General features: G+C 43.7%; 1 protein-coding gene and 1 long non-coding RNA gene across 8 annotated transcripts in view; one reads left to right on the forward strand and one right to left on the reverse strand.

Moving 5' to 3' along the window:
- Nucleotides 1-6702, forward strand: part of ZCCHC7 (zinc finger CCHC-type containing 7) — a 115025-nt gene extending 108323 nt beyond the window's left edge. For all 7 annotated transcript variants that reach the window (XM_068666263.1, XM_068666264.1, XM_068666268.1 and 4 more), the window contains 3 exons: nucleotides 979-1074; nucleotides 4724-4841; nucleotides 5284-6702. In XM_068666263.1, coding sequence (XP_068522364.1) covers nucleotides 979-1074; nucleotides 4724-4841; nucleotides 5284-5732 — 663 coding nt within the window. In that variant the 3' untranslated portion in view covers nucleotides 5733-6702. The remainder of the gene's footprint in view (nucleotides 1-978; nucleotides 1075-4723; nucleotides 4842-5283) is intronic.
- Nucleotides 6703-6842: 140 nt separating this feature from the next.
- On the reverse strand, nucleotides 6843-13637 carry LOC137847770 (uncharacterized). The gene is made up of 4 exons (XR_011091066.1): nucleotides 13517-13637; nucleotides 13287-13422; nucleotides 9570-9743; nucleotides 6843-8187 (listed from the first exon to the last, which is right to left on the reverse strand). It is a non-coding gene; the product is annotated as an uncharacterized lncRNA (long non-coding RNA).
- Between the last annotated feature and the right edge of the window lie 2720 nt (nucleotides 13638-16357).

A 16357-nucleotide genomic window follows, 5' to 3' on the forward strand; every position in this document is an offset into this window, starting at 1 on the left:
GTATCAATTCTATGATCTTAAGGAGACCTGCCCAAACTTGAGGTGATTTCTAGGGCCACTATCCATGTTGAAAACTAATTAGAATATGTGTGATTCTTAGAAAAGATTAAACCCATAGATTTTTCCTCAAGGGGATTGCACTGATGTTTACATTTGTTTTTCATTGCCTGTTCTATGAATTTATGACAAAAGGAATACCTGAAAAACAGAGTTGGCTTAGTAAAACATTTACACGCCGCTGTTAGCTGGAGAGCTCTCACTGTAAGACATGGATGAGAAATTTACAAATTACTGTTGATTTTTTTCATTTCCTGTTTGTCACAAATCACTCTTGGATGGGTCATTCTTCTTAGTCTTTCATTACCCTCCTTCTGCTGAGTAAGTATGAACTGAGTCTGCAACACGTATTTAAACCCAAGCCTGAAAGGTTTCAAAATCTGGTGACCCTACAAATGGGATCAGGTTGATAAAAATGGGTATTGGAAGATTTCTGTCATTTCTGCCTATTTTTAAAGCAATGCTATCATTCTTCTGGAGGATATAGAGGAGAACACAGTGGCTTTCACAGTAGATTAATGTAGTGATAAAGATTTAAAGAAAAAAGCAAATCCTCTAACAAGTTTTTCCAAGCATTATTAATTTCTTTGAAACGTAGACCACTCCTCTGTGCTTCTCTGGCACCAAGGAGAAGGAAATGCATGTAATACTGAAAGTAGTAGGGTTTCTCATACTTGGCTAGGCAGAACAGTTACTGAGGATGCCTCTTCCCACCTCATTTGTGATGCTCAGGGTTAAATTGTTCTGTATAATTGCAGTAATATGAGCAACTTCATTATTTTTCAAACTTAATATTCCAACAGCAAGCAGGAATATATTGATTTAAACATAATAAAATTATATTTATGTAATTTTAATTTATTTTTAATTCAGTATTCGGAAAACTGCCAGACCTAATTCTCACCAATTTCCATCTTACAGACAAAACCAGGACCAATCAAGGCAGCCAGTTCTCACTCTGAGCAGTCGGCTGTAGTGTACTGCTACAACTGTTCCCGGAAAGGACATTTTGGATATGTAAGTCTCAGCAACCTCTACCTCAGTGTTGACTGCATCCCTGGAGCAGAAATTCATCACTCTTCTATAGATCATGTCTGGAGAAAGGAGCAGGAAGAGTCAAGCTAATGCTATACAAAGGGGTGCTCTAATGAAACATTTGTGAGTTTGTAATGTTGAAATCAGTGGAGGCCATCGTACAGTGATTTCACACATCTAATTTTAAAGACATAGAGAAAACAAAGAGTTACTATGTCAGGTTATTGATTTGTTTTTTTAAAGCCTAAGTCAAAATTGGACTGTTGGGAGAAAAAAATATTCATTGGAAAATGGACAGTTACAAAGCAGAGCTATATTTTTTTCTGTTTTTTCCACGGTTCATGAAGTGAAATAGTAGTGCCTTGCTGCCATGTTCTCCATCATGTAAGGTACCACAATCACCACAATCAACCCAACTATGTGAATTTCCATTTTAGGAATTTTCCATTTGCCTGCTTTTGAGGGACCTTAATTTGTAGCTGAATTGAACTTAATGTCAGTCTTCTGTAAGGTACAAAACGTGGTGGAGGTGGACATTATGAGCAGTGAAAAATGGAGGTGTGCTGCGTCTTATAGGATTGGTTCCTAATGTTTATCACCTTTGCTTAGCCTCCTATCATGAGAAGTGTAGCTCTGTACCTGCAAATATCTGAAACCAAAATTAGTTATTTTTATGAAATAAGTCCAGCAAACACAAATATTCCAGAAAATCAGTGTTTCTTCCTCATTGAGTGATATGAGGCCATCATGTACATTATGGGTATGTTCCAGTTCTCAGAGATGGCTTGGAAGAGCCAGGAAGTAAGCAGCTCTTGCAATCCAAGCTAGGTAAGAAATGTGTCAGCAGCGTGACATTACCTGTAAGCACTGCAAGCAATACAGGCACTACCTTGGCTATGATATGTGAATACAGATCTTCAACCTCAGGTGCAAGGTGTTTCCTTAAGACTGGCTACATATTTGGTGACCGTGTGAGACCTTTAGTCACACAAACTAGCTTGTATTCAAGACTTGAGTTGATAAAACTCTTTTTTGAAGGATAAAACCTTTTTGAAGGACTGAAACCAATCCTGTTAAACAAAAACAGAACAAAACCATTACTAGTAGTATATACACTAAAATGAGCTTATATGATAACAACCGCTTTGCCAGGCTTGAACAAAAAATGAGACTGATTGCTGGCAATGGGTAAGGAGTATTTCAGTAAGCTCTCAAAAAATGGCATTTGAGGAAAGCAGCAATACATGGTTACAAATAAGACTGCTTTAAAAATGATTAGTAAATATGTGGGAAGAGATGATAGTCATTACTTTGATGGAAAAGGTAGAAGCTGTATAAAATGAGTAAGGGCATAAAATGACTCACAGTCAACATTTTACAGCTATCAAAGTTTAAAGAAGGTAAAGTAGTATTTTTAATAGCATACAAGGAGCAGAAGTAGCCTCGGCAATGACTGAACGAAAATGAAGAAGTTGGTAATAACACAGAAAGGCAGAACCACTCACGAGATCTTCCAGTATGCTCACAGAAAAACATCCATGGTGCACATTGCATTATGTAATGGTAACCAAGTATTTGCCTTCAAATCACTAAACCTTCTTTACACAAATGGCTGAAGAAATTGGACTAGAGGGTCTGTATGTTCATCTTTATGGTGACCCAGCTGAACAGGCAATGCATTTGAGATTTGTACCTCTCACTGGCTAAGAAAAGTGAGCTCAGAATCAGTGTCTGAATTCATGCAGTAAAGGTAAGAGGGAAAGTAAATCAATCAGTGACAGCCTATGGCATTATTCAGGCTGCAGCAAGTTTTAAGGCAGCAGAGATAGAAAACTGTACAGTACCTGCAGATGTGCCTTGCAATCACATCCTAATATGCCAATCACACATAAATTTCTCCTGCAGGTTGGTAGCAGGCTCTCCTTTCCGTCCTCTGTACGTTACCTCCAATGGTGAAGACTGTGCCAAAAGTGTTTAGCAGTACAAAGTGTATGGCAGCAGTGGCAGCTTACTTGGAAGAGGAGGATATAGCAGCGCACAGACACTGCTGAGTTGATTTTTCAGTGAGGTGAAGTAACAAAGGAAAATACGAGTTCTGATTTTGGTGGTATACTCATTTCATTCGCTAATGCCAACAAATTAACAGCATAAAAAATAATGAAAAGGCTGTATTTCTGCAGCCCAAGCAGCATCTCAAACCCTGCATTTCACAGATATCACAGAAAGAAGAATAAATCTTTGCATACTCCTGTGTAAAGCTAATCTGTGTTATTTTCAGTAACCTCCTTGGCAATGTTTAGGGATAATTTTCTTCCTTTTATTCAAGGTAGACAGCCTTGTGCCCTTCCTAAAGGCCACTCTTAAGTTTAATTCACATAAAACAGGTATTGCAAGTGTCATTTCACTGCTTTCCTTTCCTCTTAAATCTGAAGAGGTAAATGGAGGACCTGGGAAAGGTGAGAGAGGATGTTTCTTTGCAGCACATGCTGGGTGTCCACTGTAGCTGAGTGGTTAAGGTGTTTACAGTGAAAGATTTTCTGTCTTCTAGGGTATGTATATCTCATATGGATAGCTACTGAGAACAGCACCAGGTGACGGGTGGACTTAAACATCCTCTCCTACGTCCCTTTCAGCCTGAGTTCACAGCCTGGCAGGAGTGGAGCTTGCAGACATGGGCTCCAGCTTTGAGCTGCCTTTGCTTGTCCACGTGGAGATGATCCATTGCCACTTAATCTAACGGTACCTTTTTTGCAGACACCACAAAGAATAATATGATTCTTCATATAATTTCAGCCAAGCAAAGAGCAAATAAAAACTGAGAAATATGACATACATGAAATGCATTTTTGATGTATTGTGTCTCTGAAAAGGAAAGGGGAGGACGCAGGAGGACACACAGGGAAAGGGAGGGCTAGAGTTACGGTATGGTAGAAGTGGTAAACACTGGAAGGAAAGCTTATGGTGGAGACATGGTGACTGAAAGCTGCTGAAAGTTTCTTGGGAATGTCCAGACCCAGAGTTCATTAGATTTGGGCAGTGTCCAAGAAGAAGAGACATGATACTACAAAGGACGACAGATAACAAGCATAGTCATGCAGTTCTTGCTGTGTGGAAAGGATGCCCCCATACTCTGCCCTGAAATTATATAAGTTTAAAAAGTTCTCCTGCAATTAGAGGTATTTGGCTTTCAAAGAGACAAGGCATGTGGTTGTGCTGTGAGACCAGAGGGAGCAATAAGAAGCAGTGAAAGCAGGTGCTGGTGGTGGAACTTGGCCCAGCTATTGGCAGGATAGCCTTGTTCCCGAGATCTAACAATGCATTTCCTAATTTGCCTCCTTTTTAATTCATGTTTGCCTCCTTTTAGTCCCCTGCTTTTAAGACTGTATGTATATGTCTGTATAAATTGTGGTAAGACATGAGAATCCTTCCACGTGCTGCAAGAGGACTACAGTTTGTCTCATGGAATGTGTCTTGTATGCAGGAAGGATTGTTGGAACTCTAAAATTATCAGTGTTTAAAGAATTGTTTGCCACATCCTCCATAGGTACGGACCAACACCTGCAGAATCCAGCCCATTTCCTTTACCATAAAACTCAGCCACATCTACACTGATTTAAAATGTGTTTTGCAGGAGTGCTTAGAAAAGCGGATGCATGGGAGCATGTTCCCCACTTCTCCATTCATCCACTACTATGATGACGACTGCGATATCAAGAGGAGAGCAAACAGATTAAAAAGAAAGATTGCAGGTATGGCATGTTTGGGGAGATCTGTTTGGTTTTCAGTTCTTTTAAATATTTTCTTTTGTGCTTGCTACTTTCTGAAATACTGCAGGATTATTTTTGTGATTTGGGAAAAGCGATAGGAATTGGAAAATGTAGTCTGGGGTAGTAAAAGAATTGTGACTTTATTCACCTGTCTGTCATGGAAATTTATTGTGTCAAAGTAACTGAGTGTGAGTGTTGTCACGTGGTTCAATTCTAAAAATCCACTAATATTAAAGTTGTGATAATCTAGCAGGATTAGAGTGTAATTTGTTAAGATTCTCGTCTGTTGACAGAAAAAAGAAACACCATGAAAAAAAATTGTTAGAGAAAACAGGTGGCTGTACTGACTCTATACACAGAGAACGTTCTGATGGCTCGGGCACTGGGTTTTAGCTTTTCTGAAATATGATGATCTGTTTTACAGAACTACAAGAAGCCGGCCTTCTGCCACTACAGTCAGAGATACCATGGCAGGAAGAAAAACATGGGGGATACAGCCATAAGAAAAAGAAAAAGCCTTGTAAAGAACATGGTAAACATAACAAAGATCACGAGCATCCCAGAAAGACAAGGAAGTCCCAGGCAGACAAACACAGAGCAAAGAAACACAGAAGAGATGTTGATAGGGGCCACAAGATGGAGGAAGACTTCCCTAGGGGGTATGAAAAGCAGACATCTAAGGGCCGCAAAAAACATCACAAGTCCATTTTCCAGGCACATGGCAGCAAGACAGAGTATGCCCAGGAGTTTCTGGAAGCTGCTAAAAGGAAGAAGAAAAGGAAAAAACAGAAAGATGCTGGTCCTGATATCGATGAGAATTTATTCCTCATAAAACAGAGGAGAAAAAAGTCTAAACAGAAATCCTTCTGCTGATGAGGAAGTAGATGGGCAGCACTGCTGTTTACTAGCTCTGGCTCTGCCTGTTGTTTATTTTTGTCCCTCTTTAAAAAACAAATTAAAATATGTCTGAATCTGGGTGGTCATGCCCAGGTACAAGTCACAGGAGAAGCATCCATCTCTGTTCCCAAAAGGGATGCTTTGTCTGTCGTGAACTGTTCACTTGATAGGGGGGGTTTAACGCTCGTGTCTGGAATGACTCACTTTTCAGCAATCCCAGGGTAGGCTGTAATTTTATTTTGTTTGCTTCTAATGGGAGGGGGTGGGAAGGAGGAAGGGTGCTCATGCAGGGTTTGGTAGGCTTTCTTTCTTTACTGGTGAGATATTGCTTTACCCGTCAGAGCAGGATCTGCTTCTCAGCAGTGCAGTCCGTCAGACCTGATGCTGCAGAGAGGCTTTCGCATTAGGGGGAGTCAGTGCAGACATGGGGATATGGATGTTCTCCTCAGCCACTCAGTCCCCTCCAACGCACAGCTGAGTACGTTCTCAGCACTCCAGTTCTGTCCCTCCTGAAAAGGTTCTGTGAACTTGTAGCCTCGCAATTTGGGATATGCCAGTCCCCACTTCACAGTGTGATGCCAGAAGTCTACCACCGTCAGTGCCACAGAACTGGGTGCCAAGCACAGGTGAGGTCTGAGTGAGCCCATTCCCTGTCGGTGCTGACTAGTCAGCACAGCAGGAGAAAGCAGCTGAGAAAAGAGAACAGAGTTTACATTTCAAATATGTCCTTGCTCCCCTTGGTGTGAAAGTTGTTTCTGCAGAAATGAGAGCAGAGCATGAAAAGTGTATTTGATTCCAGACATAAATGTGCTAAAATTTAGTAATTTAATTTTTGTAAGACAGTTATTTTTGTACTCTGGAGTTGAACAGTTATGTTGTTAAAAGCTTTGTAACAGTAAATGTTTGATCAAATTAATAATCCAAATAAACCTTTACATGAGAGATATCCAATAAATGTTGGTTTGTTCTAGGTTGTCTTGCATTGGCAAGCAGAACTACCTAAGATGATATCTGCTTCTCTTTCTCGATGTGGAAATACATCATCCTTGACAAGAGATCTTCTGGTTTCCAATAAGATATGACCTATCTGTTACTGATATATGACGTGTACATACATCATGTATGACACCACTTTTGCTCATCAAGAGATAGTAACTAACAGCACATTTTCACAAACGTACATGTCATGTCTTACTGCTTACTAAGACATGGGCCTTTGGCTACTCTTGTGTTTCAAAATCGTCAGGAATTTGTAACTTGTACAAATGCAAGGCTGTGTCTGAGGAGGAGACAGCTGAAGGGTAACTACACTAGAAAAAAATGGCATCAGTCTTTCTGCCAGTGCTATTTCACACTCCTTGAATTCATCAGCTTTTTTTATGGCAAGGTCCCCACCAAAAACACGAGAACTTCAGTGGCTGTATCAATTCCTCTGAGGTGTTTGGAGCAGACCTAAACTTACATAATACTTGGGAAGCTAATGCCCAGTTTTGCCTAAGTGCATCCCACTTGGCAACTGAAATTTATTTTTGCTTAAATTCATCCATTACTTGATTGAAAACTTTGTTTTGTTATTTAAAAAATAAATCACATTTAGCCCTAATTTAAAAAAATGAATAAATCCACTCCTAATAAGACTTGCCCCGAACGTTGAAACTCAACCCATCTCTTGTGTTTTGCATCCCTTTTTACTTATGAGTTCACTGTTGCATTTGAACAGAAGTCTCCAGCAGCCTTGAACTGTAACAGCATGCGGACTGGTAGGTAGGGAAGAAGAGTTGTTTTGGATTAAGTGTTGAGGTCAACTCCAACTTTTCCGATGCGTCAGTTTAGTGACATGGCCAGCAAAGTCATGATGAGGTGAGTAAAAGCTCAGGAGACTCTGTCCTTGCAATTCTGTCCCCTAGCACTTCTTTGGACAGAAGTGTAGGGTATTCCCACAGAATATTGCATATTGCTGGTTGTTCTACCTCCAGAGATAATTAGAAAACACCTAAGTACGAAAACAGAGAATGGAGAACTGCCCTTAGCTGTGGTTAGGTATATTTTAGGGAATCCCCCAGAATTATTTTCTTTACTGTTTTTGAAGCAAATATTCGGTAGTGTTTTTGGTTGGTTGCTTGCTTGCTTGCTTGGTTGATTTGGCTTGGCTTGCTTTTGGTCTAAGGTAAAAATGACTCAGTGAAATTGTGGCCTCATCATTCTATTCGCTGTACAATATTGTGTCCATGCTCTGGAGGCTTTTCAGGTCCACCATGAAGAACGTCAAGAACAGGGAGTTTTCTGTTTCATTCCCACAAAACTGAAGCAGCTGTGTTTCCAACAGTGTCCAAGAGACAGAGGAGAAACTGGCAAACTGCAATAGCATCTAAGAGAGGGAGATGAGTCCTCAGTCTGTTTATGACGGGCTTTACAGATGCTGTGTTGTGTGCTGTAAAAGGAAGCAGACAGTCACTGTTAACCATGAACACCAGAGGAATGTTTCTCTGGGACTCACGTGGGTAGCATGCCTCTTGAGACATTCCCCATGGAGATCTCTGAGTCTCTGCCTCTGAATGCCCTCACTCTGATATTCAGTTCCTCATTTGCTAAGAAAGCTACTCGGAAGTGCAATGTACGCTTCACCCAGGCATTATGCAATGGACGATTGTGCTGATGTGTTAGCAGTGTCAGAGGTGACTGGCAATGGAACGATTTTACGTGTTAAAAACACTCAACACTTTTATACTCAAAGTATAAAAGTATAAAAATATTAATACTGACATGCTAGTAATGAAGGCTGCTATACACATTCTTTTTTTCTTTGTATATTTATGTTTAAATAATTTGTAATTTAATTAATTGAGAAGAGCAACTGATGTCATCTACCTGGAGTTGTGCAAAGCATTTGATACTGTCCCACTCAACATCCTTCTCTGTAAATTGTAGAGACATGAATGGACGAGTCAGTGGATAAGGAATTGTCTGGATGCACAGACAATGTGATGATAGTGGAATAATTATAATTTATATATACACTGACACACAGTATCATGGACAGCAGTGTGTTTAAGAGATGTACATGTACATGTAGATGTCTTCAGGTTGCCAGTGTGCAATTCAAGGTGGCATTCTCACGTGAAATGACTGAGAGTGTTCTGTAACTCTTCCCTCTAAAATGAAGGTGTGTGGCTACTGGAGTTAAATCAGCCAGGAGTCCATGCTGAGTTGTTCCTATGAGGTTAATTGACATGAGACCAGCAAGACCCCATGGGGTTTTGAAGTAGGAGCTGAACAAACATGCGTGTAAGCGGGAGAAGACAGATCACTGAGGAAGCAGGTGAGTGGAGGGACTGCTGAGAACCCTTTCTTTAGTAATCTCTGAGCAGATGGATCCTGCAGCAGTGTCCTGCTCTGCCGCTGGGCAGAGTGGGGTCAGACATGTCCATGGCCAGACACTACTGGAATTGACAGTAGTGGAACCAAGACAGTTTACATCCCACCAGGTGTATTGGACCGTCATGCCTGCAATGACTGGTCTCCAACCTAGGTTAGCACTGGGGTGCCTCAAACTCATTTCCTTACATATCATAATCAGTGTATTGAGCTCCAGCTTTGAAACCTTCCCTCACACTGAGCGCTGGAGCGTTATTACATGTGGAAGAATGTAATAAGAAGGATTTGTCTCCTGCTAGCCAGCAGGACTGCAGCAGGAACCATGCTACAGGAGAGGGATGTGTTGGATGCTGCATACACCCAGCCATGAGTGACTCTGTTCCCCACTCACAGTCAATAAACTCTGTGTGAACAGGGAAGGAAATCATCTTTGCTTACCTGCTGGAGAACCCATACTACGTGTCCGGGCTATGTGCTCGGCTTTTCGTGGCCATGCTGCAGGGCTCCACTCGTAGGTCTCTTCCTTGTGCTACTTGAAACAAAATAGTTTGCATTCAGCACCAGCAGGCTGTCACCGGTAATCCGTGCCTCCCATAAGTATCAGTAGGTTTTCTGTCAAACAACAAATTAATTTTACAGAACTTAGTGCAAAAATAATAAGGTTGAAAATGTTTTTGGACTAGATGAAAAGGACACAATAAGGAACATGACAAAAAGGGTTGACGTATTTTCTACCACCAAAATATTGCTGCATTAGGGACTAGTGAAAGGAAAGCACAGTATTAAAATCCCGTTCTGTACCAGGTGACTTGAAGATTGGGCTACTTTCATCAAGCTCCATGTTATCCTATTAAACTAAAATGTACTTCAGCCTGTCATTCCTCCCACCTGCTATTTTTCCCCTCCTTAAAGGAACTGTCACTCTTTACTCCAGAGATGCCTGGGAGTGAAAAACATACTTATCCCTGGAGAGGATAGTGTATCGAGGTCACAGTTGATGTGCACTGGTAAAGCAGCATAAGGAAACCTACATTGCGTGAATAAATAAATGGCAGTAGCTCAGCCCAGACTGCGTGGAGGAGACGAGATGGATGGATCAAAAGGTCAGAGTCTTGTTCGGTAATGGGGGCAGTTGTCCCAAGAGTGAAGAGGGGAGAAGAGAGTATTTGGTGTATCGTTTGTTGCAGTCACTGCACAGCAACGTTGAGGAAGGAAGAGGTACTGTGAGTTGAGGTGCACATCTCCACAGGATGCTTGTGAGCATTAGAAAGTAATTAAACGTGTCTTTGTTGTAAGACTTCTTCCCATGTTGAAAGGCTTGTAATGACATCTCCCCAGAGCCTCCTCTTCTCCAGGCTGAACAACTCCAGCTCCCTCAGCCTGTCTTTTTAGGAAAGACGCTCCAGCCCTTCTTCATCTCTGTGGCCCTCCTCAAGACTCTCTCTAACAGGTCCATGTCCTGATGGTGCTGGGGGCCCCAGAGCTGAGCGCAGGCTCCAGGTGGGACCTCCTGAGAGCAGAGCATGGGGGGACAATCCCCTCCCTGCAGTGTGGAGCGGTGGGGCTGAATGTCCTGATGTTGCCCAGACGGATGCTGAGGAAGAATGCTGGCCCCCTCCCAGGCTGGTGGGATGAGAAGGGAGGGATTATCTCCCTGTTTTATTGGTGCAGAGCCAAAGCCTGGACAGATGCTTGCGCCCAAGGCCTGTCTGCACAGCCAGGAGCCAAGAGCAGACACGGCCCCAGCCTCTGTTAATACCATCACACGGGCAAGAGCTACACCTCTGGCTCTGCAGACTTGGCTGAGCATGCAGAGCTTTCGGTTCTCCATCTCGGCCAAGAAGTAGTATTTTTCTCCAAGTGATTTACATGGCATTATGGGGCTTTGCTGTGCCTTGCAATGGAGCTCCCTGGCTTTGGGCTTCTTCATTAAACATAGCTCAGAGGACAATGCTGCCTCCCCGCTCTAGAAACCCTAAGACCTATTTGTCTGAATAACACTTCATTTTGTTTTCAGACTAGCCAAAAAAGAAACGGAAAAGGGCTATTTCCCACCGGAGCACAGCAGGACGGGTAAAAGCCATGCTGTTTGAGGACTATTTTCTCACTGTGGCACAAGAAGTGGATCTGCTGCACTGCTTTGGTCCTTCTAAGGCCTACATGCTTAATCCCCCCCTCAGAGGCAGCAGAGTTGGGGTCTGGGTCAGAGATTTTCATCTTCCTCACCCATTCCTTGCAGATGATCTTCCAAACACCCTCACCTGCCTCTCTTGCTACATGGAGAACAAGTCCTTAGGGATGTGGTTTAGTGGGGACTGCTAGTGTTAGGTCAGAGGTTGGACTCGATGATCTTGAGGTCTCTTCCAACCTACAAATTCTGTGATTCTGTGATTCTGTAATTCTGTGATATGTACTGCAGTGAGGGTTCAAAGAGCATGATCCAAAGCCAGCAAAGGGACTGTTCCTGATTTTAAAGGGGCTGAATTTAGCTCGCACTGTGTGCATCTGCTTGGAAGATTCTTTGAGGAGTGAATTGAAATGATAATCCGAATTAAAGATTGTCCCCTCTTTTGCTTCAGCGCAAGCATCACCCAACATTACGGAGGACAGTCAGCTGCTTTATGGATCTTTGGCAGAATGAGGGCAGGCCATGGGTTTGTGGTTATTATTCCTATTATTATTGTTATTTTTCTTGTTATTATTAACAATATTAACGATAACAATAATAATAACAATCAGCATATTTTATTATCTGCAATTTCCAGCACCTAGCATAGCTGATAGCTGCACAGAATTTCTAGAACTACAGTAGAATTACTAGTTACACAGGTTTTTCAGTCACCTGGACCCCTGCAGATTGGGTCAAAATCTTATCAACCGGTGCAAGATACAAGCATAACCTAGACTCGGGATTTACATAGAAGAACAGGAGTCACTCAGTCACTGCTCAGAGGAAGAAGACAACAGCGGAGGTGCCCCTGCCCACTGAGGGACCACAGGTTTTGCCACCCAGCAGCAGCTCCAGTTTAAGACCCCCTTAGGGCTGGTAGCTGCCTGCTTCTATAGACAGCGCTCCTGGTGCCATTACACGTCCCAGGACCAGTGTCACCATCTCCTGGCAACCCCTCATGTGGGCCTTGGCACCGCTGGTGGGCCCAAGAACCCTGTCAGGGTGTGCTCCCCGTACCTCCTGTTGGCTCAGGACCTGCATCTTGGTAATGCTAATGCCCTGTCGCCCTAACAGGGGGCATCCCCACAGCCTAAAGCCAGGGAGAGGGAGAGAGAAGGGGGCAGGGGTGTACGTTAACAGCCTGCTTTCATATTATGGATGTTTGCTTTATTGGCAGGCATGCTAACCACACGGCTGGTGTCAGGAGCAGGGTTACTGGTGATGCAAGCCTTCTCAGGTGTCCTCCGGGTGGGAACCTCTCTGTTCAGGAGCTATTAAACAAGGCAAAATACCACACTTCAAGCTAACAAACGAGTGAGGGAAGCTGCCCACATTGATGAGGCTGCTCAATGAATTGCTGCTACCATTGTAATTGGATGCAGTTTCTAAAGTAATGCTAAAGCAAGAGGGCTAACATCATCCTGAAAGCCTGTCTCCAGCACTGTGACTTCCTAATCACTAGGTGCTCTAAAAATTCATCTTTATCATGTTCTTTAGGGCTTAGGAAGAACATAAGCTCTAAGAAACCCACTGTATGAGAAATTCAGCACATGCTGAAGCAGGCCAAGCAAAGCTTTTATCCTTCCCGTCCTCTTTGCTTGCATGTTAAGAGGTTTCTATTGAACTCCTGGTGGATTTTCTATGCACTATGGTTTTTCATTTTGTCTTACAATTTTTCCTTTAATGATTTACTTTCAACAAAAGAACAAAGTCAACATCAAGCTATAAAATAATAGCAGTATATTTTTAAAAACACATCCACACGTTCTGCACTTTTAAAATTTTAAAAATACGTTTGAAAGGCAAAGGTGTCACTACCTAAACTGCATGCTGTGTGACGATTATACCCCTCCGCAGCACTGTTGGAGTGCTGACTTGATACCTAAAAAGTCCTACTTCTTTGTCTTTCACATGGATGAGGAAAAGCCACGGGAAGTCAGATTAACGCTTAAGCTGTGAGTGCCCTGACAGGTAAATGTACTCACAGCAGTGTGGGTGCCTGAGGAACTTCCAGAGGAGTGCCAGTGCTGCTCCATCGCTACAGAAGACTGAACCAAGAAGACAAAGGCTAGTGGCTGCACATCACCTCTGCTTGTGTCCTCTGGCATGGATGAAGATGTCCTGGAGAGGGAAAGAAAGACTCATTGCATGGGCATAGTCTTCCCAAGCCCCTTGCCGTAACAGGAATTCACCATCTGCAGCTTGCACAGCTCACCAAACAGTTTGCCTCTCCCTCAGCAGTGCTTCCCAGGTAGGAGAACCACTGCAGCAGTGGGAAAACCAGCAGTGGCACAAAAAGCCCCACAGCCAGCTGGAGGGGTAACCTTGGCAAAGCAGAAACCTGGCCTGGGTTTTGTCTCTTGGCCCCACGTAATGCTTGGCGGTGTTCACTGGTAGAGAAGCCGACTTTCAGATAGTTACAACTGGCTGGGGCACTGTGAGGCACGACAGCCAGTAATTGCACTTCTTTGCATTGCAAAATGATTATTAGCAACTCAGTTCATTATCAAAGCAAATTTAATTTTTCAATGTAAAGGAAGCAGTTGTATTCATAAAGGAAACACTGTTTATATAGCCAGAAAAAAATTAATTCATGACAAATGTAAGGAAAATTAATAGTCTTTAACCACGACAATATTTGACTATGTCTAATTGTGCTTTGCCAGTTAAAGTACACTATCACCTTTATGAAGTCCTGACAGAGATTCTTGCAGAAGCGTTTTACAGTTCTGATGAAACCACATTTAAACATTTTTTTTTTTTTTTAATTAACCTTGTACCAGTCTGGTCAAATCATATAAAAAATGTTGTGGAAACTCAGAATTCTCTAGCGTATTTGTGCATTGGCAGAGGCATTGTGTACATTCAGGGAGGTCTTGTCTAATCCAAACCTGTTCAGGCAGAAAAAGAGAAAAGGGAGAGGAGAAAACAACAAGGGCAGAATGGCCATGAAGAGCTCATGGGTGTAAGTCCACAGCGGCAGAACCCTAGTTCTTAAAGAAGAGGCATACACGTGAGAAGGAGGAGGGTAAATCAGAACGGGAGGTTGCCAGCATAGGCGGTTGCTCTGCATTTCTCCTTGAATGGGAAGCCAAAGAACTGAGGTGAGCTGTGGTCCCGGTGGGTTCTGATGGCCCCAAACAGCAGGAGTCCCTGCACCTCTCTGGGGGCTCCTGCTGGCCCTGCTGTCTTCCCACTAAGCAGCGATGGACAGCAACACCGCATCATCACAAAAGCCCAAGAGCAGAAGGACAGCTGCATCCTTCATGTGCAGCAATCCCAGGTTCAGACCCCCAAGGACAGGGTCTCGGTTCGTTAATACATTCCCTGTTATGCTTGGGAGCAGGTCTGTCGGAGAAGCCAGTTACAATGCTCCCACTGGTCTCACTGGGTCAGTGTAGGTACCATGGCATTCTCCAACACTTTTCCACCAGATTACTTCTCAGACCTCAGTGTGTTTACAGTGACATGCAACTCTGAGCCAGCCCTGGGCCATACCTGCATTTCTACCTCTGTATTGTCTGCTGGCTGCCACTGCTGCCCCATGCCTGAGCAGGACACCACTTGCCTGGGTCCTCCTGGTGATGTGTTGATGCTGCCCATGCACGGAAGACTCTGAGGCCTGCAAAGAGGAGCTCCAAAGCCGTACTCCGTGCCACTCCTGATGAAAGCTCTGGGAAGTCAGGACGGACCCCTCACTTTCCCTGTGGGATGAGGATGGTACAGAGAGAATACCTGCCCCCTGTGCTCTACCCTCACCCCACAGGCAGTCCCAGCCTCCCACCTTGCCACCGTGCAGCTTGGCTCAGCTCTCCCCAGGACAGCTTGGAAACAGGCCATCTTTTCAACTCAGCCTGCCAACTTGAAGCCAATTTGCATTGGATAATTATTTTCAATTAAGTGATAACCATCCTGTTCTGAACAGAAATAATCTTGTCCAAAGGCCAAACAGTTTATCCTGTCTCGGAGATGAGGCTGCAGCTTTGTGAAGGTGCACGTCAGTGTCAGTGCCGTTATCGTCTGCTGTGCTGAAGGGTACGGCCCCGTGCTCAGGGAGGGCTGCACAAAACCCCATGCGCTAATTCAGCCTTCTTAAAGTGGCCCACACTGGTAATTGGTTCACGCTCTGGGCCTTTCGCAGGAGCTGCCTCTTCCACGCAGCAAGCATGCAAGGTGACCCCTTCTGCTCCCTGGGCACTGCAAGGTGAATGTTCCTCTGAGGAGTCTGCGTGTAGACTTTCAATCTGTAGGTCAGCATCAATGTGAAAAGGCCAGGGAGAGGGTCTGCTGCCACCAAAACAGAGCATAGGCCGGGCTGCATGCCCTTCCCTCTGTGGGGTCAAGGGCACACCCTCTGCAAACCTTCCGTCAGTTAGAGAGTCTTTTTGGGGAGTCTTGCAGATCCAGCAATTCGGTTGACACTGGCCAAAGGATGCAATAGGCGCTAGGTGGGGTAGCAGTCAAGCAGGAAGACATGCAGAGGAAAAACCCAATGTCGTACACCATTTTCCTCAAGGAAACAGGCAGACAACTCTGTCTGCAGTCTGCTGGGATTTCTGCGGGCCAGCAGAAGGGGCGAGAGGCTGGGCAGACATGACCCTGAGCAGCGTTGCCAGATGAGGCTGTGGCTTCCCCCCATGCCCTCCCAGCCGTCGCTGCTGCCGTCTGCACCAGCACAGTGGGGAAGGGGAGATGGGCAGGGGTTGTCCGGAGCGCAAGGCTCCTGTGCTGCGCTTTGCTTTTTGGAAGTTGTTGGTGGGTTTTTATTTATTTGTTTATTTTAATCCATCACAGCCCGGTCAGCTGGGAAGATTGGACTCCAAAGCTTCTGCAAGTGAAAAATAGCAAATCCAATATCTTTTTAGTGGTGTTTTTATATTCAAATTAGACATAATCTCCATGAATAAAATTACTGTTCCCAAAGGGATCATGCCCAATTTAAATGTATAAAATGTCATTAAAAGGGCACTGGCTTGCTATTAAAATTAAACGCCAGCAAACCCCCAATGTCCTTTGTATTACAGTTTTACAATTAACCCAGAGATGTTGGAAATAA

Source organism: Anas acuta, chromosome Z (assembly GCF_963932015.1).
Source record: "Anas acuta chromosome Z, bAnaAcu1.1, whole genome shotgun sequence".
NCBI lineage: Eukaryota > Metazoa > Chordata > Aves > Anseriformes > Anatidae > Anas > Anas acuta.